The 23226-nt window shown below is 64.3% G+C and overlaps 1 protein-coding gene across 1 annotated transcript; it reads left to right on the top strand.

Moving 5' to 3' along the window:
- Positions 1-8308: 8308 nt before the first annotated feature.
- PIK3C2B (phosphatidylinositol-4-phosphate 3-kinase catalytic subunit type 2 beta) lies at positions 8309-21986 on the top strand (the record flags this gene model as incomplete). Its single annotated transcript, XM_080358487.1, has 32 exons — positions 8309-9256; positions 10079-10179; positions 10282-10436; positions 10600-10720; positions 12218-12329; positions 12815-12894; positions 12973-13036; positions 13260-13406; positions 13643-13676; positions 14124-14319; positions 15465-15587; positions 16383-16550; positions 16704-16815; positions 16894-17036; positions 17625-17813; positions 17918-18011; positions 18146-18240; positions 18320-18500; positions 18579-18686; positions 18770-18862; positions 18983-19112; positions 19355-19491; positions 19603-19772; positions 19899-20055; positions 20150-20259; positions 20368-20569; positions 20664-20788; positions 20861-20978; positions 21235-21316; positions 21410-21516; positions 21594-21722; positions 21798-21986. The coding sequence occupies 32 exons, from the start codon at positions 8309-8311 to the stop codon at positions 21984-21986; spliced, it is 4920 nt and encodes a 1639-aa protein (XP_080214613.1).
- Positions 21987-23226: the final 1240 nt, after the last annotated feature.

Below are 23226 nucleotides of genomic sequence, written 5' to 3'. Positions count from 1 at the left end.
CCGTGCGGGGAGCGCGCCCTCGTGTGGCGCTGGAGGACCGACCGGTAAAAGAGAGAGCACGTGTCGCCTCGGCCCAGTGCAAGCCCCCGCCCCGCGGTGACCGCTCAGCACGGGACAGAGCTGCACCCCGCTCCCGCAGCCCGGTGCGGGGCCTCCTCCGCCTCCCTCTGCCCAGCCGGCGCGGGGTCGCAGCCCTTCCCTGGCCTCGTACGAGCCCCCCGGTGCCTTCCCGGCCCGGTGCGAGCTCCCCCCGCCCGGTGCGAGCTCCCCCCGCCGCAATGCACAGAATAACTCTTGCCCCCATGCTGCCGCGCCCTGATAGACGTGTCCCGATAAGGCTGCTCACAGAGCCCGGATAGCTCAGTCGGTAGAGCATCAGACTTTTAATCTGAGGGTCCAGGGTTCAAGTCCCTGTTCGGGCGGATCTGCTTTTTTCATTCCGATATTGTTTTATTTTCTTTTATTATTTTTTCGCTTCTTTTCCAGGACAATTCAGGAGCGCAACCAGGACCCTGCGCTGGGAAGAGCCGCTATTGCCGCTGGTGAAAAGGCTTTTGAGAGGGAACGAAAAAAAAATATAAAGCAGGAAAAACTTAATCGCCCGAACAGGGACTTGAACCCTGGACCCTCAGATTAAAAGTCTGATGCTCTACCGACTGAGCTATCCGGGCTCTTGTTCGGAGTTTTGCTCTGCCTGTACATCTGGCTACACACGGGCTGAACGGCTGCCTGCACCCCGGTTTTGTCTGTACCCCACCCCTGCCTGCACCCCCCGGACACTCAGTCGGTTCCCCGATTACCACCCGGTTTGGGACACAAGCAGCACCGGTGGATCCTGCACCTTGGTCTTTCCGTAGATGTCAGGTGGTTGTCAGGCAGGGGATACCCAGCAGAGGAGGGTCCCCCACCACGAGTTTTTGGGGTACACTCGTCTCTGCCCCCTCGCAGCAAAGCTCAGTACGGGGTGTGTGGGTGGGAGGGCAGCGCCGGAGGAACCTGGGGTGTTTCAACGGGCGTCAGGCAAAGTGTGAAGAGAAGGATGGGGAGTAATCCATCCCAGCACAGGGGGTATTGGGGTGTGTTCAGTTAGCAGGATTTCCCCGGTCTCCCGGCAGCACCGCTTGCAGCTTGTCCATGAGCTGTGGGTGATATTTTTTGACAGCAAGCAGGAGCAGCCCATGGGGTTTTGCAGGCAGATGTGGTGCTGATGTGGGCCATTTTCCCATCAGGGCCTGGTGGGAGATGAGGCCCGGGGGTGCCCAGCTGCACTGGGGGACCCTCGAGCGCTGGATTCCCCCCCATGGTGTGGTGAACCCCACAACAACCTCCATCCTCCCAGCTCCTGGGAATCTTCAAGGGCCCAGGGAGGCTGGGATAAGGCTGTGCCACTGCTAACCCCAAACCACAGGCTGTGACCCACAGCCCTCCCAGTGCGGCTCGTGGTTCTCCAGCGCGGCGCTGGGCTTTCGGGGGGGTACAACCCCGGCTGCGAGAGCCTGGCAGGGCCAGCTGCCTGCAAAAACAAATTACAGCTACCGCTGCGAGGGCTCCAGCGCATCTGTTGCCCACAAAGTGCTTGTGCAGCCGTTTCTGCTGCTGCGCTCCCCTGGCCAGGACAGTGTCCCCACTAACCCGGGGCGGCTGGGGACCAGCAGGAGCACCACAGCTCCAGTGGAGTGTCTCAGCACCCTCCTGGGGTACAGGGGAGCACACGCCCCCCTGCAGGTACCACCCCAGTGGGAAGCAGCGGGAGGTGGGTGCTGATGGGGGCCCCAGGGATGCCCCCATGCGTGGGGCTGCAGTGTTTTGGGGGGACGGAGGGGCCGGTGCCGTGGCCGGGCAAGGGGAGCAGGAGCTCAACGCCCACCGGCCGTCCCGCCGCGGGGATGCGGGATGGGGGGATGCGGGATGGGAGGGATGCAGGATCGGGGGTTGCGGGGCATCCCGGGGCTCCCGGGGACACGCAGCGGGAGGGCGGGGGGAGCACCGGGGCCGGCCCGTTGCCGTGCAATGCGGCGGGCGGCCGGGAGATGGCCCCGCGCCGCGCTGCGCCCCTCCATTGTCCGCCGCCGCGCTCCCTCCTCCTCCTCCGCCTCCTTCGCCGCCGCCGCCGCCGCCGCCCGGCCCCCGCCCGGCCCCGCCGCCGCCGCAGCCGCAGCCCGCTCGGAGCAGGTAGGGCTGAGCCCCGGGGGGAGCGGGAACCGCGGCGGGTGCGGGGGGACGGGCGGTGGGAGCAGGAGCAGGCGCAGGCCGGCTCCCCCAACAGCCGCGAATTGCCGGGATTTTCCCCTTTAAAAAAAAATTATATATATATATATATGCATAAAAGATTTCATCTCCTGCGAGGAGATGTGGGAGCTCCACCGCGGCTGCTCTGAGTCGCTCCTCAGCGCTGCCCGAAAGCCCCAGCCCAGCCTTGTGTTCGCCCAGGACTGGAGACCCCGAAAGCCGGGGAGCGGGGGGGTCCCGGGCGCTGCACCCCCAGCGCGCAGCGCGGCTCGGGGCTCTGCAAATGCAGCGTCGGGTGCGGGCTGGAGGGGGAATCGGGTGGTTTTTGTGAGCAAAACGATCAAGCCGCCCCCATCAAATTGCAAAGTTGCCCATCAGCAAAGTGGAGAGGCAGAGCTGGGGTTTCTATTCTCTCCCGTCATGTCAGGGGCTACTCGGTGGGACAGCGAAGAGGACAGGGATGGGGACAGCAATGGGAACAGGGACAGGCCAGAGCTGGTGCGGGAAGGGTCAGCTCATCCCAGCCAAGCCTTGGCGCAGGCGGGGGTCTGGGTTGGGTGCGTGGGGACAGAAGGCGGTTGTGAAGATGCTGCTGTGCTGCAGCAAGCTGTGATGCTCCGCTGCTGCGGTTCCGCGGCTCCTGAACTTGCAGAAATGCTCACGCGTGTGTTTAACAGTGAACTCCAGAGCTATGCGAGCTATTGCCCCTGAGCAAAGGAGGTATATCGACGTGACCACAGCTATTCATGTGTGTAAGGCCAAGCGTGAATGGAGTTGCTCACAGGATCTAGGCCTGGGGTGAACTAACACCAGCGTGATCAGAAAAATCAATCTTTTCCTCCCAAAGCGGGAGGGACGGGGAGCTGTGGGAAACCTGGCTGGCAAACGGGCACCCGGCTCTCCCGGGATAACCGCCCGGGCGGGCGCCTGCCCCACCTCACCCCCGAGCACCCTCCTGAACAGGAGCGCAGCCGGGGAGAGGATCCGCTGCCGGGAGCCCAGAGGAGCTGCTTTCCCAGCCCAGCAGCCGTGCAGCCTGCGCGCTGCAGCGGGAGCGACGCTGTGTGTGTGTGCGAGCGTTGCCTGGATGCACACACAGGGTGTGTGCACGGCCGTGCACGCCGGCTGTGACCGCGGGACCCCTGAGCCGAGCGGAGGGATCACTGGGGCTGTAGCAGCAGCAGCATCCAATGGCCCCTTCCCGAGCGAGGTGTTTCCCTGCGTGTGAGTGCTCGGGAGGAGCTGCGTGTCTGTGGCGTGTCCTTGGGCTGTGGCTCCCTCCCATAGCACATAAATTCCATGGGCAGGGTAGGGCTGAGTGGTGCAAGTTGTTTCCCATGGCAGACTGGGCTGAGTCTGGTGTGCAGTGTGGAGCCAGCAGGTCCCCTGTCTCCCAACAAGGTGCTGTGGCCATGGGGGGGCCTCGACTGCTGGGTGTCCTCAGTGCACCCTGCCAGTTCGGCTGGGGAAGCATCTGTGTTGGGGAGAGCCCTGAGGCAGCAGGATCCGTCCCTCGGGGCTCACCTGGGCTGTGGGGCAGAGGGCAGCGTGTGCTCCACGCTGTGCCAGCCCAGCCCAGCACCAGGACGCTTTCCCTGGGTGTTGGTGCAGCCACATGCACCAAGGCCATTGTACGTTACATCGCTCGCCCATCCTGGGCAGATACAGGGCTGCCCCTCCGAGCCCCGGTGCGGGATGCTGCCGGCAGCCCGCCGTGCAGCTGGGTGCACGCTCCAGGCGCCGTCGTGCAGCCGGCCATGCCGAGCGGGCGCTTGCTGCGGAGGAAGCGCAGATCTGCAAGATTTGCATAGGAGCCGAGCACCGGAGCTGCCGCGCCGCCGAGAGCCTGACCACCGGCATCCCCTGGGGAGGCCGAGCACCCAGCAAACCTGGCGCCGGGGGCGGGTGCTGGGCGCTGAAGCAGCGCGAGTTGAGTAATTTGGAAAGTCCGACTGCGGGTGTGCGCCAGGGCCGGGGGGCGGAGGAGGCGTGAGGTGTCTTGGCCCCGTCGCTGGAGCTGCCGCGTGGGAACACGGGGGGACACAGCGGCGCGTGGCTTTGCGGAGGGTCCCACTCCGGTCCTCCCTACGGCCCAGTGCTCCGCAGGGCTGGGTGAGGTTCAGCATCTCCTGAGCAGCTGAGCACGGGGCTGTCACATGTCGCTGCAAAGGGGGCTCTGACATCCCCCTCCCCACGCCTGGCTGTGACACCCCATTGTCCCCTCTGCTGTCCCCATTGCGGACTTGGCTCTGCAGAGCTCCCTCCTTTGGCTGCCCCAAGTCGGGGACTTTCCCATCCCAAACCCGACCCGTCTTCCCGGGGCAGGATTTCCTCCTGAGGGTGGAAATACGTAGAGAAATTATGGAAGAGCCTTTGGCACCAGCCAGTTCCACATCCTGCCTCCTCGGGAGAGCTCGGACCGAACTGGACTTTGCTCTGCTAGTAATAGGAGACGTATTGGCTTGAAGAGGAAGAAACTCCTCCTGCCTTAAGGCAACAGGTTGGAAGCGAGTGGCGCTGGCTGTTCTCGAGGTGTTTGCTCAGCTCGGTGTCCCCAGGGCGGGGGAGCCCTCGCCATCCCCCTCGGTGTCCCCAGGGCAGGGGAGCCCTCGCCATCCCCCTGGCCGGGCAGGGGCCGCGCTGGGAACGCAGCGGCTTGTCCTGTTCAGCCGGAGCGGCAGGATGGATGGATGGACCCGCAGCCCCGGAGGTGAAGGCTGGTGCTTTATCCTTCTCACCGCCGCTCCTCCCTCCGCTGGATTATAAAAGGGTGTGAATTGTCTCCCCTGATAGGCATAACCTCCATCCCCGCTCCCACACCCCTCCGGGGCTCGCTTTGCTTCCTTGTCCTCAGATGTTTGATGTCTGCCCAGATGCTTCAGCCGTTTCAATCTGCTCCCAACGCAGCTGCCTGCACGGGGGAAGGAGGGAGGGAGGGATGGGGAGAGCTGGGGGTGCACAACAAGCCCCCACCAGCCGTGGCGGCTCTGCCCGGGCTCCCGGCGCTGGGCACGGCGCCGCTGCAGCGTCCGCTCCGCTGGGGGATCCAGCAGGACGGTTTGCCGTTGGATTCCCTTATCCCTCCCCACGCTGAGCAGGGGTGGGCGCAGGGTGACTACACGTGGTGCTGAGCCCCCCAAGCCACCCCAGCCTGGCCCAACCTGACGCTCGGCTTTTTGCACAAGGGTGGGATCATCCTGCCCTGTCCCATTGATGCTGGGAGACACTGGGAGAGCCCTATGGGGACCCTGCGCATCCTCTGCCCCAACGCCCTCGAAATAAAATTGTGTTAAACCATAATTGGGGGCTCAGGGCAAAGGATTTCCAGCGGACAAGTGGTTTGTCCTGTGTGCCCCTGGCTGCACCCGCCGTCGCTTGGCACAGCGAAGCGTTTTCTCGGAAAGGTGGGATCCCAAGCTGGATGGGTCTCCTGAGGCTGACGTGACCACGTCAGATGCCAGGAAATTCGGAGTCAGCAAATTACGCCTATGTTTTCAGTAGTAGTATTTTAAAGAGGGAAATATCTGCTTGTCTCTGCTACTCTGCAATTCAGCTCCTACCTCGGGAGCTCCCGTGCTGAGACCTGACCCACGACCCGCGTGGGTCCTGATGGGTCGAGGGTCGTTTGGTGGAAACGCAGGCGGCCACGCACCGACCCCCGGGCGCAGGAACCCGCAGCGGGAGGTGCTGCTTGAACCCCAGCCCAGGACTCGGGGGGCGACTCGGGGGGTTTGGGGCTGTTTGACGTGGGTTTGCGTCCGCTCGGTCCAGCTGGGGGGCAGGACCAGGTTTGCCGCGTCCCACCCGCGCACGCCGGAGCCTCCGCTCGGCCAGGCGGGAGCGTTTCGCCGCTTGAAACGTCAGCGAGATGCAGTTGCTTGTCTTGGAGATGAGAATGGGATTGTGGCTTCGTCAGCCACAAAAATCGGTTTGGTTTTATTGCTTTTGGGTTAAAGGCAGATTTTCTTTGTTCGGCTTCCAGAAGCCCAGCGCTGCCAGCTTTTGGGATTTCTGTTTTTCCGGGAAAAGCCCACAGCTGCTGGCAGAGACCGGAATGACGGGGAAGGGAACATTTCCATCTTGTCCCCCCTAAAGCCATTTTTCTAGTTAGAAGGCACAAAGGAGCTGGTTGAGTGAGGTGCACAAGAGGGGACCCGTGATGGCAAGAGGGACAAACCCACCCGGTGCCATCCTCGCTTGCAGGAGATGTGTTTGTGGCTAATGAGCAGCCATCTGGTCCTGCACGGCCTTGGAGTCAGGAGGGTCCGTTTGCGGATGGGGAGGGGGTGATGTGGCCGGGGCTGCTGTGGGTGATAATCAGCAACTGGGCTGGGAGGGGACAGCGGGAACCAGCCTGGTGACAATGGTGCTGCTCCCCGGGGGTGCCGGGAGGTGCTCACTGCACAGCCCGCTGCGCGATTGCCCTGTTCCGTGGGGTGGGATGCGAGGGGCATGTGCCGGATGGACTCCGTCCACCATGGGCACCGGAGAAAGGTCCTGCAGTCCCACAGTGTCCCCAGCAGAAACACTTGCAGTCACCGGGAATGGGCAGCTGCATCCTTTTGCCCTAAATCAGAGCGTCGTGCTGCAGAGTGAGAGGTTTGGGGTCAGGGTCCCGTGTCCCCCCCGTGCTGGGATCCCGAGCCAGAAAACACTCCCCTGCCTCTCGGCTCTGGGGATTCCAAGTGCCGGCCGTCTCCGGGGGCTTCGGGCTCGCTCCGCTCTTCTGTTTGATTTCCACTTGGTCGTTTATTTTTCTAGGAAGAGGGGAGGAGGCGACAGCTCCTTCCCCGGGGAGCGCGGTGCTGGCCGGGCACAGCCCCCCCGCCGTCACCACCCTCCCCGGCTTTTGGTTGGGGGCCCGGGAGCGGTTTCCAGTCCGGCTGTTTGGCCTCTGCTGGCTGTGGGGAGACTGGGGGTCCCACGGGTCCGTTCGAGGGGGCTGTGGAGGGACTGGGGGGACCCGCGGGTCTGTTTGAGGGGGCTATGGGGAGACTGGGGGTCCCGCAGGAAAATTTGAGAGGGCTGTGGGGAGACTGGGGGACCCACGGGTCCGTTTGAGGGGGCTGTGGGCAGACTGGGGGTCCCGCAGGTCCATTTGAGGGCGCTGGGGCTGCCGGTGATGCCCAGGTCCCCCTCACCATGTGCTGTTTCTTGCTCACCAAAGCAGCCCGGGCTGGTCGGTGCTCTCATTTTTCCTTTCTGCTTCAAAAAGGGCGAGCTTTGCTGGCTTTTCCTCAAAGCTGCGATGGTCCCCTATTAGCAATGGGGCTCAGAGCTGCGTTTTGGGCAAACCCCGGTGCATCGGCCGCGATGTGCAGCCCGTGCGGGGTTGCAGGTTGAGTCACCTCCAGCTGCAAGTGCCGCCCCTCTCCCTGCGGCTTATTTTGTCCTCAGAAAATACATTGGGCTCCAGCAATAGCCCCGGCAGCTGCTGTGGGGCCACCCAGCCCTGCCTGGGGACCGTGGGGTCACGGGGGACAGGCAGCAGCAACATCTTTATTTAACATGTCGCATTGCTGAGCCCCTAAGCACAGGGTGCTTCACGAAGATGGACACTCTCGACCCCCAGGATCTCCGGATGTTACACCCCGTGACTTTTTCTTGTCAAAGCCCATGTTTTTGTGCCACTGTCAGCGGCTAATCTGGCTGACCCCAAAACCAGAATCACGGCAGCGATGGCGTCGGGGCAAGAAGACGCTTTGAGAGGCGTTTTGGACAAATCCAACTGTTGTCTCGATGTTATCTGTACAGCAGATGGAGAATGTAGAGCACTCATAGAAAGGTTACTAAAACTTGAAAACTCGTTAAACCCTTTGTAATTTTTTGTATAATTGTAACGTTGCCATCGTGAAATATTAATACAGTGCTTTGAAATCAAGTCCATCTATTTGAAACACCCTGTGTTTCCTTTTTGCCACTGCAGAGAGGAAGGGCTGTACCAGCAGCCTGACCCTCGTTAGCCGACCTTCGTTAGCTGTTACTCATTAACCCGTGCCTGTCTCCCGCGCAGGTGCCGGGCGGCGCAGCATGCCTCTCTCCTGACCTCGGGGACCACGACGTCCCTGTCCCCAGAGCCATGTCCGCCACGCACGGCGATGGGGAGCACTGGAAGTCGCTGGAGTCGGTGGGGATCAGCCGGCGGGAGCTGGCGCTGGCCGAGGCCCTGCAGATGGAGTACGATGCTCTGTCCCGCCTGCGGCAGGACAAGGACAAGGACAAGGACAAGGAGGAGAGCCGGGCCCGACAGCGGGGAGACCGGCCCCTCATCTCCTGGGACGACCCCACGGAGAGAAACGGCTGCGACGGCATCAAAGCGGCGCGTGGCCTCTCCGGCTCCGACCCCGCGCTCAGCTGCAACGTCCCGCGGGCACCCGAGGGTCCCCCTGCGCCCAGAGCCCCCCCCGGCCCCAGCCCCCCGCAGCCGGACCCCCAGCCCTGGCTGAAGGGCCCCCTGGCTGGGGACTATCTGTACATCTTCGAGGGCTCGGGGGGGGACTTCTTGGGGGAGCCGCTCAACGGCACCTCGCCCCACAACGGTGGGGATTGCTCCCCCAAAAAGCTCTTGCCACCCCCGCTGCCCCCCCGACACCCCCTCTGGAGCTGCCCTGAGGGGAACCAGCGCTCAGGGAAGGGATCCCCCCCGTCCTCCAAGGGACCCCAGCCCAGGGACATCAACATGTTCTCGGCAGCCCACGAGCGGGCTCACGGCAAGCTGCTCGGCCGCCGCATCTCCGAGGAGGACCCGTACGGCGTCACCGACTACGGCGGCATCACCGACTATGGCGGCATCAACGACGCCATCACCTGCCTCAACCTGAAGTCCACGTACGAGTCGGAGGTGCTGCGGGAAGCCGCCCGCGGCTGGAAGGAGGGCAGGAGCATCTTCGAGAAGGAATCGAGCGGCAAGCCGGTGGCGCGGAGCAAGACCATGCCCCCCCAGGTCCCCCCGCGGACGTACGTCTCCCGCTTCGGCAACCGCAAGAATCTGGCGCTGAACAAGAACCACAGGATCTCCGTCGACCCGGTAAGAGGGTTTATCTCTCCCGGCCTTGGACGTGGGGCTGGGATGCAAGTGGGGCTGTGGGTGCCTGTGGTTTTGCTGCCTTTCCTTTGCTCCGGCAAGAGGAGATAAAGAACCGGAGAAGTCGCCTTCCTTGCAGGGTCCCCCTCCCCGGGGAGCGCGCGGTGCAGCCGGGGGCGGCTGGCGGGGGCTGCGTAAGTCACTCCCGGCTTTCCCGGTGCCAGCGACTAATTATAAAAGAGCATTAAAATTGTCTTTAGCGGCTGCTGTGTTCTCTGCCTTTCTCTGCCTCCCGTTAGCTGCTGGCTGGGTTAATTGCTCTGACAGTGGGACCATTGTTCCCTGCGAAAGAGCGATGGGGACCCCCGTGTGCAGGGGGAGCCTGGCACGGCGGTGCCGCCTGCCCCGCGAGCAGCGTGGGGGGCCGGGCACGGGCTCCACTGCAGCGCCCCAGTGGGCTGCGAACTGTCCCTGCATGTCCCACGGTGTCCCCGGGCCCGTCTCTGCCCATCCCTTGTCTCCGCTGGGGATTTTGGAAGTTGCCTGGAAATGTCCCATTTTTGGGAGTCCTTGGGTCTCCCTTCTCACAGCCATGCAGAATGTGCAGACATGGGTGACGTGTCCTGCAGCGGGTGCCCCCTGGCCCAAACCCCGCTCTGCTGCTCCCTGTCCCCAAGCAAAGCTGCGTGTCCCCTGGCCGTGGCCAGCAACCTCTTGGTGCCCGATGCTCTAGCGGGGGCCCTGCAGCCCCCATCCTGGGCGGGCGGTGGGCTGTACCCCCCCAGGACGCCACAGCAGCTCATGGGCTCATGCTCTGCCCCACAGGTCGCCCCCCGGCCGCACTCCTTTGCCAACGGCTACGAGCTCTTCGAAGTGTCGGAGGAGCGGGACGAGGAGGTGGCCGCTTTCTGCCACATGCTGGACGTGTGAGTACCCTGAGGCTGGAGCATCCCGCTGCAAAATGCCCCCAAAAAGGCGTTTTTTGGTGGGTGGGGAAATGCATCCCTGACCCGTCTCTGCCTCCACAGGCTGCGGTCCGGCTACAGCACCAAGGATTATTCCCTCACCGGCTTGGTGTGGAGCGCCGTCAACCTCAGCCCCGAGCAGCTGGGCCACGGCGTCAGCCTGAAGGTGACCGTGGTGTGTGACAGCCTGCGGGAGGCCCTCACCTTCACCTGCGACTGTGAGTGCCCCTCGCCATGCACCTACCTGTCCGGTCCCCTCGCAGCAATGGGGGTCACCTGGGGTGCTGTGCGGCAGGGACAGACCCCAGCAACCCCTGGGTGGAGGATCTGGGGGGGTCCCACCATGCTGGGGGCTCAGGACGCTGCTCCCTCTCCCCGCAGGCTCCTCCACCGTGGATCTGCTCATCTACCAGGCGCTGTGCTACACGCACGACGAGCTGCACGCCGTGGACGTCGAGGACTTTGTGCTCAAGATCTGCGGCTTGGAGGAGTTCCTGCAGAAGTGAGTGTTGTTTCGGGGACACGCACACACGTGACGCGGCCGCGGTGTCCCTGCGCTCACCCCGTGCCGGGTGGGATGGGTGCTCAGGGCTGAGCCCGGCGTGCACAGCGGGAGCCGCTCCACTCCCCTTCCTGCCTCCCGAGCCACGGGGATGCTCTCTTGCCAAAAGCAGCATGTTGGGAGCATCTTTCCCAGCGGCAGGGTATCCATCACATTGACCCCCCCGTGCTTGAAAACCAGGGAGCTGCCAAAAAAGCTCTTTGGAGGAGTATTAATAACAGACGTGTCACTGAGCGGAGCAGCAGAGCCCCCCTTCTCCCGGCCTGCGGTTTTAATCGCAGGAAAAGGTGGAAAGGGGACATGTTGGGGGAGAGAGCGTGTGAGGGGGCACGGGAGCATCAGAGCTGCGATGGGGTCCCTCGGCTGCAGAGCCAGGGGTGGGTGATGGGGAATGCGACCCACACAGATCCCTCCTGCGCTCCCCATTTTGCTGCTTTTTGTGCAGAGAGGATGTATTTCCGTGGGGGTTTGGGGTCTGGCGGCTGGGGGAGCTCTCTGCAGAGGACGGTGCAGCAGCCATGTGTGCACAGGCACACAGTGTCCGTCTGTCCTTCTTGGTGGGTGGGTGCAGCGAGCCAGCTCCCGCTGCTGGGGACCTGCCCGTGCCCTGGCCGAGCCGCGGGGGATCTGCGGGAGCTTTGCCACCCGGAGCTGCCGCTGCGGGACCTAAAGGGGCGGCTGGGAATCGCCCAGCCAGGGACAGCCCGAGCGGGACCCGCGCGGAGCCCGGCGCTGCTCCTCGCAGCGTGGCTGGTCCCTTCAACCCAAACTCTTCCATCGTTCTATGACCCTCCTGGCCGCGGGGCAGGACACAGCTCTGCTGGCCACAAACTAATCAGACTCTGCGTCCCTGCAGCCCCGTGAGCTCCTGGGAGTGCCTCTCCCACCCCCCCACCACGTCCTGCCATTGCAGCGCCGTCCTGCCCGGAGCTCCCGCAGCCCTGGGCACGGTGCCCGCGGCTCCGCGGCGCTGACCAGGCCTGAGTCAGCTCATTCTCCCCGACAGCCAGCAAAGAAACCGGGTCTGGGTGGCAAGCTCAGCGAGTCCCATGCTGGGGGGGCTGCCCGTGGTGGTGGCACAGGGGGACCAGGCTGTCCCCCCCTTCCGGGGCTCATCTCAATGCTCTTGTCAGCTGGAGCATCCTTGGGTCCCACACATCCACGGGCAGGTCTGGGCACGATGGGCTCATCGGCACCCGCTCCCAGCCCCGTCCCGCCGGCTGGGCTGGGCACGGCTCTTCGGAGGGTGCGGGGGAAGGAGGGAAAACAATGGCTTATTCTTCAGGTTTCCTAGTTTTGCCACGAACGTCCGTTTGCAGGCGAGGCGGCCGAGCTCCGGGCAGCACTGACGGGCCGTGCGCTGTTGGGTTGGGGCACCCCAGGGGGAGTTTCGGGGCACGGCATGGGATGGGGGCTCAGCACGTTTCTGTCGCGCAGCAAACACGCGCTGGGCAGCCACGAGTACATCCAGCACTGCAGGAAATTCGACATCGACATCCGCCTGCAGCTGATGAAGAGGAAGGGGGTGCGCAGCGACCTGGCCCGGACGGTGGGTGCTGGGGATGCCTCTGACTCGATGGTCCCTGTGGGTCCCTTCCAGCTGAGGATATTGTGGTTCTGCAGAGCTCTGTGTTCAGCTCTGGGACTCCCAGAATAAGACATGGACCCGTTGGAGAGATGGGGAGGGACTCTTTATCATGGAGTGTCACGGTGGTACAAGGGATAAGAATTTTAAACTGAAGGAGTGTAGCTTTAGGTTAGATATAGGGAAGAAATTCTTCACCATGAGGGTGGCGAGGTGCTGGACCAGGCTGCCCAGGGGAGCTGTGGATGCTCCATCCCTGGAAGGGCTCAGGGCCAGGCTGGATGAGACTTGGAGCAAGCTGGTCTGGTGGAAGATGTCCCTGCCCATGGCATGGGGTGAACTAGATGATCTTTGAGGTCCTTTCCAACCCAAACCCTTCCATGACACCTCCCCGGTGTGGGAGCACACGTGTGCAGCCCAGTTTTGGCACAACATCTCTCCATCTCCAGGCGAGCGATGACCAGAGCCCGTCCACCCTCAACCACTACATCCACCTGCAGGAGAGACCCATCAAACAGACCATCAGCAGGTAGGGGGGACACGGCAGGACCGGCCCCCGCCCCGGGTACCCGCCTGGCCGGGCTGAGCTCTGCCCTCTGTCCCTCAGACAGGCCCTGAGTCTCCTCTTCGACACCTTCCACAACGAGGTGGACGCTTTCCTGGCAGCCGAGGTGAGCACGGACGGGGCATTTCTGGGGCCGCCTTGTCTTACTTACTGCACGCTTTTACCTTGTTTCGTTACGGAGCACTAAGGATGCAGCAGAGGAGGGGAAAGGCTGTGAAAGCAGGGGAAACTGAGGCACGGGCTGGTGCATCTCCCCATGCATGATGTGTGCGCTGCGGGGCGGCCCCTGGGCTGCCCGGGGGTCCCAAGTCACCCCGCTTTCCCCCCAGGGAGACTTCCCGCTGAAGGCGGAGCGGGTGATCCAGTCGGTCATGGCCATCTGCAACGCGCTGGCCGCCGTGGAGACCCCGGAGATCACGGCCGCGCTCAACCAGATGCCGCCCTGCCCGTCCCGCATGCAGCCCAAGATCCAGAAGGTGAGGGACGGGCAGAGGGGGCTGGTCCTGGGGGTGCAGGACCCGGGGGCTCGGCCAGGAGGTGCGAAGGGGAAGAACAACTTCACATCTGATTCTTTCCCTCCCTCCTCCCGCTGCACCACATGGAAAATTCCTCAATAGCTGGGAGCTGGTTGTGTAAAGCTCTTGGCGAGCTGCCCCCCCGCAGCGCGGGGCTCATTCTGATGGTGCTCTTGTGGGTTTTTTTTCCTCAACAGGATCCAAATGTTCTGGCCAAGAGGGAAAATCGAGGTATTTCTGTTCTTCTCCTCCCCTTCTGGGCTTGAGTTCTTGGTGCTTTTTAATCTTCAAACCCCTCCCCTTCAATTATTAAGGCCAAAAATGTGTTTGAAACTGTTCTGGTGAAGAAAAGAGGGTTTCTGGAGGCGATGGCTGTTGTTCCTGCCCATGAACTCTGCAAAATGTGTTTAAAAGACGTATAGACGAGGTTCTCAGGGACATGGTCTAGTGCCAGAGTTGGGTTGGACTTGGTGACCTTGAGGGTCTTTTCTAACCCAAATGATTCTGTGGTTGTAAATGGGAAAGCTGAAATTCTCCCTCTCACTCGCTTTGCCCGGGGACACTGACCCGCAGTCTGATCCTGGGGTCCCTCCAGCATCCCGACCCTCGTGCAAAGGGACAGTGTGGGGCCGGTGGGGCCAGCACCCCCCGTCTCACAACAGTCCCCCCCCCCTGCAGAGCGGATCGTGGAGAGCCTGACAGCCGCCATCCTCACCCTGGTGGAGCTCTACTGCAGCACCTTCAACGCCGACTTCCAGCCGGCCGTGCCGGGCAGCCGGGAGCAGGCTGCGGCGCAGGAGGCTCGGCTGCTCTCCTGCCCGCTCGCCTTCACCGTCTACGGCACCCACCGCATCCCCATCACCTGGGCCGCCAGGTAAGGGCAGCTGCCCGCAGCGTGCTCAGCCCCCGTCTGCCTGTGCTGGGGCTCCCAGCCCTCAGCAGTACAGCCGGGTCCCTCGCCGGGGTGGCTGGGGAGCGTGTCCCTGTCCCATATATTCATCAGGTGTGGAGGGAATCAGAGATAACCCAGGGCAGGAATGTGGGGGTGCTGGTGGTGAGGGATGCTCAGAGCCAGCTGGTGCTGGACCTTCTGGGTGTGAGCGGGTGGGACGGGCTCTGCTGTGTTCCCTTCCCTTCCCTTCCCTTCCCTTCCCTTCCCTTCCCTTCCCTTCCCTTCCCTTCCCTTCCCTTCCCTTCCCTTCCCTTCCCTTCCCTTCCCTCTCATCTCATTCTTTTCTCATGCCATTCCTATTCCCATCCCATCTCATTCCCATCCTAGTCCATCCTTTCCCATCCTATTCCATCCCATTCCTATTCCCATCCCTTCCCATTCCCATCCCATCCCAGCCCACATCCCACCCCATCCCACATCCCATCCCATCCCTTCCTACATCCCATCCCATCCCATCCCCACGAATCCGGGGATCTGCAGCATCCCCGCCGGGCTCTGCGCTGCCCCGGGGAGGTGACAGATGGCCCTGGTGCGGCAGAGCCAGGCTGCCCTCGCCCCACGCCGTGCTCCTTTGTTAGTGCCTCGGTGCCCGTACCCGCGCGGGGGGACAGCGGGGGCCTGGTTGGGCAGCGGGCGCCCGCCGTGGGGGGGGCGTGCGAGGCAGCGGCGCCAGCAGCAGCCGCCCCGCCGGGGACCCCTCGCCTTTGTCCTGTCCTTAATGTATTCCCCTTGGTGACTGGCTCCGAACAAAGCGGGTAGCCTGGGAAATGCCGGCATCCCCTGACCTCCGGCACCCCGCAGCCCTCCCCGGATTGTCGCTCGGCACCTGCCACATGGCAGGGCCTCCCCCAGCCCCCCCGTGTGATGGTATGTGCGGTGGCATATGGTGACGGGGGCTCCCGGCTCTGCGCCCCCTCCCTGCTTCAGCGCCTTTCCCAAGCCTGGGGAAGGCGCAGAGGGGCAGCACCTCTATCCTCCCCACCCCATGGTGGGGGGAGCCCTCGGGCACCCCTTGCCCTGCCCCGGGCAAAGCCCCCCCCGGCTCACCAAACCTGTTCCCCTTGCAGCTATGAAGATTTCTACCTCTCCTGCTCCCTCAGCCACGGCGGCAAGGAGCTGTGCAGCCCCCTGCTCACCAGGAAAGCCCACGTCTACAAATACCTCTTCCACCTCATCATCTGGGACCAGCAGTAAGGCAGCACCCCGGCCGCGGAACGGGCAGGTCCCCGGTGCCTCCTCCTCCTCCTGCCCGGCTTCAGTGACTCCTCTCCGCACCTCTCCCTGGTTTTTGGGTGTCGGAAGCTCTTGTGTCACCCCCGGGAATAGCAGCAGCCCCAACGCCAGCCCTGCCCTCCCTAGACCTGCGTGTCTGCACCCGGAAAAGGGAATCTGCTCCCAAAAATAGCCCGGGAGCAGGCGGGGGGGCTGTGCCAGCCGGGCATTCGCAGCGGCACTGGGAGGTGGGGGGGGAAGAGGATAATTTTAGAAGGTGCCGGTGCCCCCCGAGGACAAGGTCGGCGGCACGGCAGGGAGCGCAGCCGTGCCCGTCCCCTCGGTGGGGTGATCCCTGCCCCTGCCCCCCCTGGGTGGGGTGTAGCTGCTGCCCTGGGCTCCCTGGGAACGTCGGAGAGGACCCTCAGCCCTGGGGTCCCACGCGGCCCCTCCAGCCATGGGACAAGGTCAGTGTGCAGTGGGAGCCCCCCATGCAGCCCCCGTGCCCTGTGGCCACCTCTGAGGACAAAGAGCAGCAGAGGAGGATGGGGGCACACGAGCAGCTGAACCCGGCGGCCTGCCCGGGGTGTCTGCCCATGACGTGGCACCTCTGTCCCGTGCCAGGGGGCGTGTGGCACCCCCGGTGCCAGCAGCAAAGGCATTTTTTGGGCTGGGCTGTCTCAGGACACCGTTGGCACCCCAGACGCGGGGCTGGCCGCTCCGTGGGGCGCTGGCAGCCCCGGCACGGCTGAGCCCCGGCTGCTCTCTTGCAGGATCTGCTTCCCCGTCCAGGTGAACCGGCTGCCGCGGGAGACGCTGCTCAGCGTCACGCTGTTCGCCGTGCCCGTCCCGCCCCCGGGGAGCTCCTCTGACGCCAACAAGCAGCGGCGGGTCCCTGAGGCCCTGGGCTGGGTCACCACCCCCCTCTTCAACTTCAGGCAGTACGTGGGGTGTCCCGCCATGATGGGCACGGCGAGGGACCGCGCCAGCATCCCCAGAGCGGGACAGGGGGGTTCCCAGCGTGGGGACGGCATCGCTGCAGCACTGCCGCCCTCCTGCCCCAGTGCTGAGCTCTCAGCCCCTTTCTCCTCCAGGGTCCTGACCTGTGGGCGAAAGCTCCTGGGCTTGTGGCCAGCGACCCAGGACAACTCCAGAGCCAGGTCCAGCGCCCCCAACTTCAACCAGCCTGACAGTGTCATCCTGCAGGTGCGTCCCGGCAGCGGGGGGTCCTGCTGGGGGCACTCACAACGTTCTGTCCCTGCTTACCCTCTGCCTCTTCCCCAGATCGACTTCCCCACCTCCGCCTTCGAAGTCAAGTTCACCAGCCCGCCAGCGGCCGAGTTCAGCCCCAAGTACGAGTTCGGCAGCCTGGGGGAGGAGGACCAGCGCGTGCTGCGGGAGGCCATGCAAAAGAAATCGCTCTACTGGTAAGCAGCTCGGGGGGAGAGGCAACGTCACCCTGGCGGGGGGGACTCGCTGAGCTACCCCAGCCCTGTCCCGGCGTGCACAGGGGGGATCGGGGGCTCTGACCTGCGGCTGAGCTGGAGCCCGGCGCGGGGCAGAGCTGCCTGTCCTCAGTCCCCCCGTGTCTGCTCTCCTGGCTATAAACGGCAGGATCAGATGTCGGCAGCTGCACCGGGATCTGCTGCAAAAATTGCCTGGGGTGGAGGGCCAGCCAGGCCAGTTTGGGGTCCCTGGGCGGGGGGACAGCCAGGGCTGTCCCTGCAGCAGCTCGGTCTCTCTGGCCAGGGTCCTGGCTACCCCTTGGGGCCAGGGTGGGGATGTGGGGGAGCCCCCAGCATCCTGCAGCACCGCACAGACCTGTCTGTGAGCTCGGGGTGCTGGTGGGATCCTGCTCTCCATCAACTCCTCTTTCTCACAGGCAGCGCTGGGGGGGCCATGGGGAGGGCTCAGAGTGGCTTGTCAGAGTGCTGTGCCTCGTGGGGGCAGAGGGACACCCCATCCCCAGTGTGTCAGCCCCTGAGCCGTGTCCCCCTGTCCCTCCGCTGCCACAGGCTGATGGATGCCGACCACAAGCGGCTGTGGGAGAAGCGTTACTACTGCCACGCGGCGCCCGGCGCCCTCCCCATGCTGCTGGCCAGCGCGCCCAGCTGGGAGTGGGCCTGTCTGCCCGACATCTACGCCCTGCTCAGCCAGTGGACGTCCATGAGCCACCAGGACGCCCTGGGGCTCCTGCACGCCACGTAAGCCACCGAGTGCCACCGGGATGCGGGCTCGGGCACCGCTGCCCTCCCCATGGGGGAGGATGCCGAGGATGCCGTCCCCATGACACCCGTCCCGGCCGCAGGTTCCCGGACCAGGAGGTGAGGAGGACGGCCGTGCGGTGGATCGACTCCATCTCCGACACCGAGCTGCTGGACTACCTGCCCCAGCTGGTCCAGGTGTGTGGTGGGACTGGGATGTGGCACAGGGTGCATGCCAGGACCGGGATGTGGCATGGGGTGCATGCCAGGAATGGGACACGGCACAGGGTGCATCCCAGTCTCACTGTACCCCAAAACTGTCCCCCCTCCAGGCGCTGAAGTACGAGTGCTACCTGGACAGCCCACTGGTGCGCTTCCTCATGAAGCGAGCGATCTGCGACCTGAAGATCACCCACTACTTCTTCTGGTGGGTTTGGGGGGTACCGGCAGCGGCACGGGAGGGAACCCTGGGGCTCAGCTGACCCCCGTGCCCCCGCTCTGTGCAGGCTGCTGAAGGATGGGCTGAAGGACTCCCAGTTCAGCATCCGGTACCAGTACCTGCTGGCAGCGCTGCTGTGCTGCTGCGGGAAGGGGCTGCGGGAGGAGTTTGACCGGCAGTGCCTGCTGGTCAGCACGCTGGCCCGCCTGGCCCAGCAGGTGCGGGATGCGGCCCCGTCTGCACGCCAGGTGGGTGCCGGGAGGCGGGAGGGGGTGCAGGGGGTGCCGGGCTGTGTGTGAGCCCCCCGCCCCATCCCCACCCCGCAGGGCATCCTCCGCGAGGGGCTGGAGGACGTCACGCAGTTCTTCAAGGCCAACGGGTCGTGCCGGCTGCCGCTCAGCCCCAGCCTGCTGGTGAAGGGGATCGTGCCGCGCGTGAGTGCTGGAGCTGGGGGTGTCAGGGGCTCCTCTGCCCCCCCCAGCTCACCCTGACGGGCTGTGCCTTCCTCCCATGGCAGGACTGCTCCTATTTCAACTCCAACGCCGTCCCTCTGAAGCTCTCCTTCCAGAACGTAGATCCCCTCGGGGAAAACATCCGAGTCATCTTCAAGGTGAGCTTGTCCTCCCAGCGCTGCCCAAGCCCCCGGCACGGCTGCCCCAGCGCACGCAGCGCTGCCTCGGCTTTGTCCCCGCTGTCCCCGGGCTCTGACGGCTCTTCCACCGGCTCGCAGTGCGGGGACGACCTGCGGCAGGACATGCTGACGCTGCAGATGATCCGCATCATGAACAAGATCTGGGTGCAGGAGGGGCTGGACATGCGCATGGTCATCTTCCGCTGCTTCTCCACCGGCCGCGGACGAGGTGACCGGGTGTCGCGGTGTCCCCCGGCCTCAGGACATGGTGCTCTTGGGCTGGTGATGGCACAGGAGGCCCTGGGGCTGTGGTGGGGAGCTGGGATCTGCCTTTGGTCTGACCCCACCAGCCCATCCGTGGGAACGTGGCTTTGCAGGCTGTCACTCTGGGTTGGTGGCAAAGGGGGGCTGGGTTTTTGGTGTCCCCCCAGGTGTGATGGCTGGGTCTGACACTGCTGTTTCGGCCACCAGGCATGGTGGAGATGATCCCCAACGCCGAGACCCTACGCAAAATCCAGGTGGAGCACGGCGTGACGGGCTCCTTCAAGGACCGGCCGCTGGCCGACTGGCTGCAGAAACACAACCCCGAGGAGGACGAGTACGAGAAGGTGAGGAGGAGCCCGGCAGGGTCACTGCTCCTTGCGTCCCCCTCCAGGGACAAGACCCCCCAAATCCAGCCTTTCTCCATGCCTGGTTGCTCCTTCCCTCCCTCTCCCCAGGCTGTGGAAAACTTCATCTATTCCTGTGCCGGCTGCTGCGTGGCCACCTACGTGCTGGGGATCTGCGACCGGCACAATGACAACATCATGCTCAAGACCACTGGCCACATGTTCCACATCGACTTTGGCCGGTTCCTGGGCCATGCGCAGATGTTCGGCAACATCAAGAGGTGGGAAATGCCTCTGGCATCTCCTTCCCCCGGCTCTGGGCTCATCCCTGGGGGGTGATTTCAGGGGTGAAGCCCCCTCTCCGTGTCCCCACGATGGGTGACCCCCGGCCGTGCTCATGTGCACAGGGACCGGGCGCCGTTCGTCTTCACGTCGGACATGGCGTACGTCATCAACGGGGGGGACAAGCCTTCCAGCCGCTTCCACGACTTCGTCGACCTGTGCTGCCAGGCCTACAACCTGATCCGCAAGCACACCCACCTCTTCCTCAACCTGCTGGGGCTGGTTAGAGCTGGGGGGTCACACACCTGTCCCCCGCATCCATGGCAGAGGGGTCCTGCTGCCCCCACCCGCCCTCACCCCCCACCTTGTCCCCCAGATGCTGTCCTGTGGCATCCCCGAGCTCTCCGACCTGGAGGACCTCAAGTATGTCTACGATGCCCTGAGGCCGCAGGACTCTGATGCTGATGCCACCACGTACTTCACCAGGTAGGGGACACAGGGGGTGACGGGGCGGGAGAGGATGGGGGAGCCCTCGGCCGGAGGCTGTGGCACATTGGGCTCCTCTGTGCAGAACACCTGGTGGCCTCGTTGCAGGTTGATCGAGTCCAGCCTGGGCAGCGTGGCCACCAAGCTCAACTTCTTCATCCACAACTTGGCGCAGATGAAGTTCACGGGCTCCGACGCCCGGCCCACGCTCTCCTTCGCCCCCCGCACACACACCCTCAAAACGTCCGGCCGGATCCGCGACGTCTTCCTCTGCCGCCACGAGAGGGTCTGCAACCCCAGCAAGGGCTACGTGAGTGGGGACAGAAGGGACAACTCGAGCGGTTCTGTCCCATACGGGCTCAGGGCAGGTCCCCAGCCCGTGTCACAGCCCCATCTCTCTGCAGATCTACGTGGTGAAGGTGCAGCGGGAGAGCCCGGGCGAGGTGACCTTCATCCAGCGCACCTTCGAGGAGTTCCAGGAGCTGCACAACAAGCTGCGCCTCCTCTTCCCCTCCTCACTGCTGCCCAGGTACCCACAGACCCCCGTAGACCCCCGGGGCCTCGCCACCCTGGGGGCTTTGCTGAGGGTCTGTCCCCGCAGCTTCCCCAGCAGGTTTGTCATCGGGCGGTCGCGGGGCGAAGCGGTGGCCGAGCGGCGCAAGGAGGAGCTGAACGGCTACATCTGGCACCTCATCCACGCAGCCCCTGAGGTGGCGGAGGTGCGGAGCTGGGGGGCCCCAGGGGGACGGAGCGGGGCTACTGCCTCCTGAGAGATGGGGACGGTGCTGGGGACACCGGTGAGGTTAGATGGGGTGGGAAACATTGGGGGAAAATGCACCACGTAAAGCATCACAGCGTGCACCATGCACGAAAAGCATCAGTGCTTGCACTGTGCACATTGTCATGTGCACCGGTCCCAAATGGCGGGGGACATGGTCACCGCTGCACCGCTAACGCCACCTCCTCACCCCGCAGTGCGACCTCATCTACACCTTCTTCCACCCCCTGCCCCGCGATGAGAAGGCGGCTGGCACCAACCCGACCCCCAAGGCGGCAGGTAGGGGGGCTGGCGGGGGTCCCGGCAGATGGCACCGCATGGGGGGATTCTGGGGGGCTCCCATCCCACCCCCACCCCTCCCGTCCTCTCCAGATGCCACGTGGGCTCGGCCCCTGGGGAAGGTCGGTGGGGAGGTGAAGCTCTCCATCTCCTACAAGAACAACAAGCTCTTCATCATGGTGATGCACATCCGAGGGCTGGTACGTGTGCGGTAGCAGCGGGGTGGGGGCTCCACCCCACCGCAGCGCTCATGGGGTGCCCCCCGCTCTGCCCACAGCCACCCCTGCAGGATGGCAACGACCCTGACCCCTACGTCAAGACCTACCTGCTGCCCGACCCCCAGAAAACAACCAAGAGGAAAACCAAAGTGGCCCGAAAAACCTGCAACCCCACCTACAACGAGATGGTGCGTGTGATGGCGATGGCGCTGGGGGAGGCCGGGGGGCCAAGGCTGAGGGTCTGACCCCGTTCTGCCCCGCAGCTGGTCTACGACGGGATCCCCCGGGGGGACCTGCAGCAGCGGGAGCTGCGCCTGAGCGTGCTGAGCGAGGAAGGCTTCTGGGAGAACATCCTCCTCGGGGAGGTGGGCATCCGCCTACGGGACCTGGACCTGGCGCAGGAGAAGATGGGCTGGTTCGCCCTGGGGTCCCGTGGCCACGGCACCCTCTGAGGTGCCACCGCCGGGGCTGGGGACACACGGCAGCGCCGTCACCGCGGCTCTGCCCGCCCCGGGATGTGCCCTGGGGGACCAGGTGCCGACGGGCGCTGCTGCGGGTGTCGTCTTTTTTAAGTTTACCTTGTGTCAAGGGAGCAACGCGGGGAGGGAGGGGTGGGGAGAACCTGTGGGGTGCTTGGGGGGGTATTTCTTCCTTTGGGACATGTGTATTTTAATTTTTTTTAATAACGAGTAGCATGTGGCCGGGCACTGGGGCAGAGGGGAGACAGGGGGTGACGCGGAGGTTTGGCTTTGGGCTGGGGGTGCGTGTACCCCCCAGGCTTGGGTCCATCTCCAGCATCCTGCCCGCATCTGGGCAATTCCCATCCCGGGGAATTCTCTCCCAGAGGAGAGCAGGGTGGTGGGGCTGACCCCCCAATGCCATGGGAAGGGGACCGCGGCCACCCCTCCCGTCCCCATGGGGACACCCGTCTCCTCGTCTGCCATCCGGCCCCGGGGACGCCTGCACCGGGGTGCGGGCTTGGTGCCTGTGGTGCTTTGTTTACAGCGAGAGCTCCGTAAACGGACAAAATGTTTCTCAGGATCGAGAATGATGAACTTAACCTTTATATTAAAAGTTTTAAATATTGTACCTGGCGGGAGTTGGAGTGGGGGAAGCAGCCTGGGGCTGCCAGAGCTGCCACCCTCCCGCGGCCGGGACGCTCCTGCCTGTGACATGGTGGCGTGAAAATAAAGGAGATGAAACGCACCGGGCAGTGCGTGGGCCCTGCCTGCACCTCTGCATCTCTGCCTGCACATCTGCCTGCACATCTGCACCTCTGCCTGCACATCTGCCCACAGCAGGGCCCAGTAGGACGAGCCCTGGGGGGCAGGGACATCGCTCCCTTGGTCCCCAAGCACACATGGGGACCCCAGTCCCCTCCAGGTCATCTCCCCGGTAATTCTCCGTGGGCCATCGTTACCCCGAGGACTGAAACACATGAACTAATGGCTGATTAACGCCAACGTGCGTGGGCAGCCGTGCGGAGCAGCTCCATAGCCACACGCTGCCGCTGGCTGGTGGGTTCCGCGACACCGAGCAGCTGCCCCTGGCCCGCCCTGTCCCGGTTTATTGCCACCTTGCCCGGCACCGGGACCGGGATCGGGTCCCCCCGCCCGGTCCCCCCGGGGCCGCCCCCGCGCTCCCCCGCGCCGCCAGAGGGGGCGCTGCCGAGCGGCGCCCGCACCCCGCGGC

The sequence above is a fragment of the Nesoenas mayeri genome (genome assembly GCF_963082525.1).
Source record: "Nesoenas mayeri genome assembly, chromosome: 23".
Lineage (NCBI taxonomy): Eukaryota > Metazoa > Chordata > Aves > Columbiformes > Columbidae > Nesoenas > Nesoenas mayeri.
The sequence above is the reverse complement of the archived record's forward strand: the minus strand, read 5'-3'. Positions and strand labels throughout refer to the sequence as shown.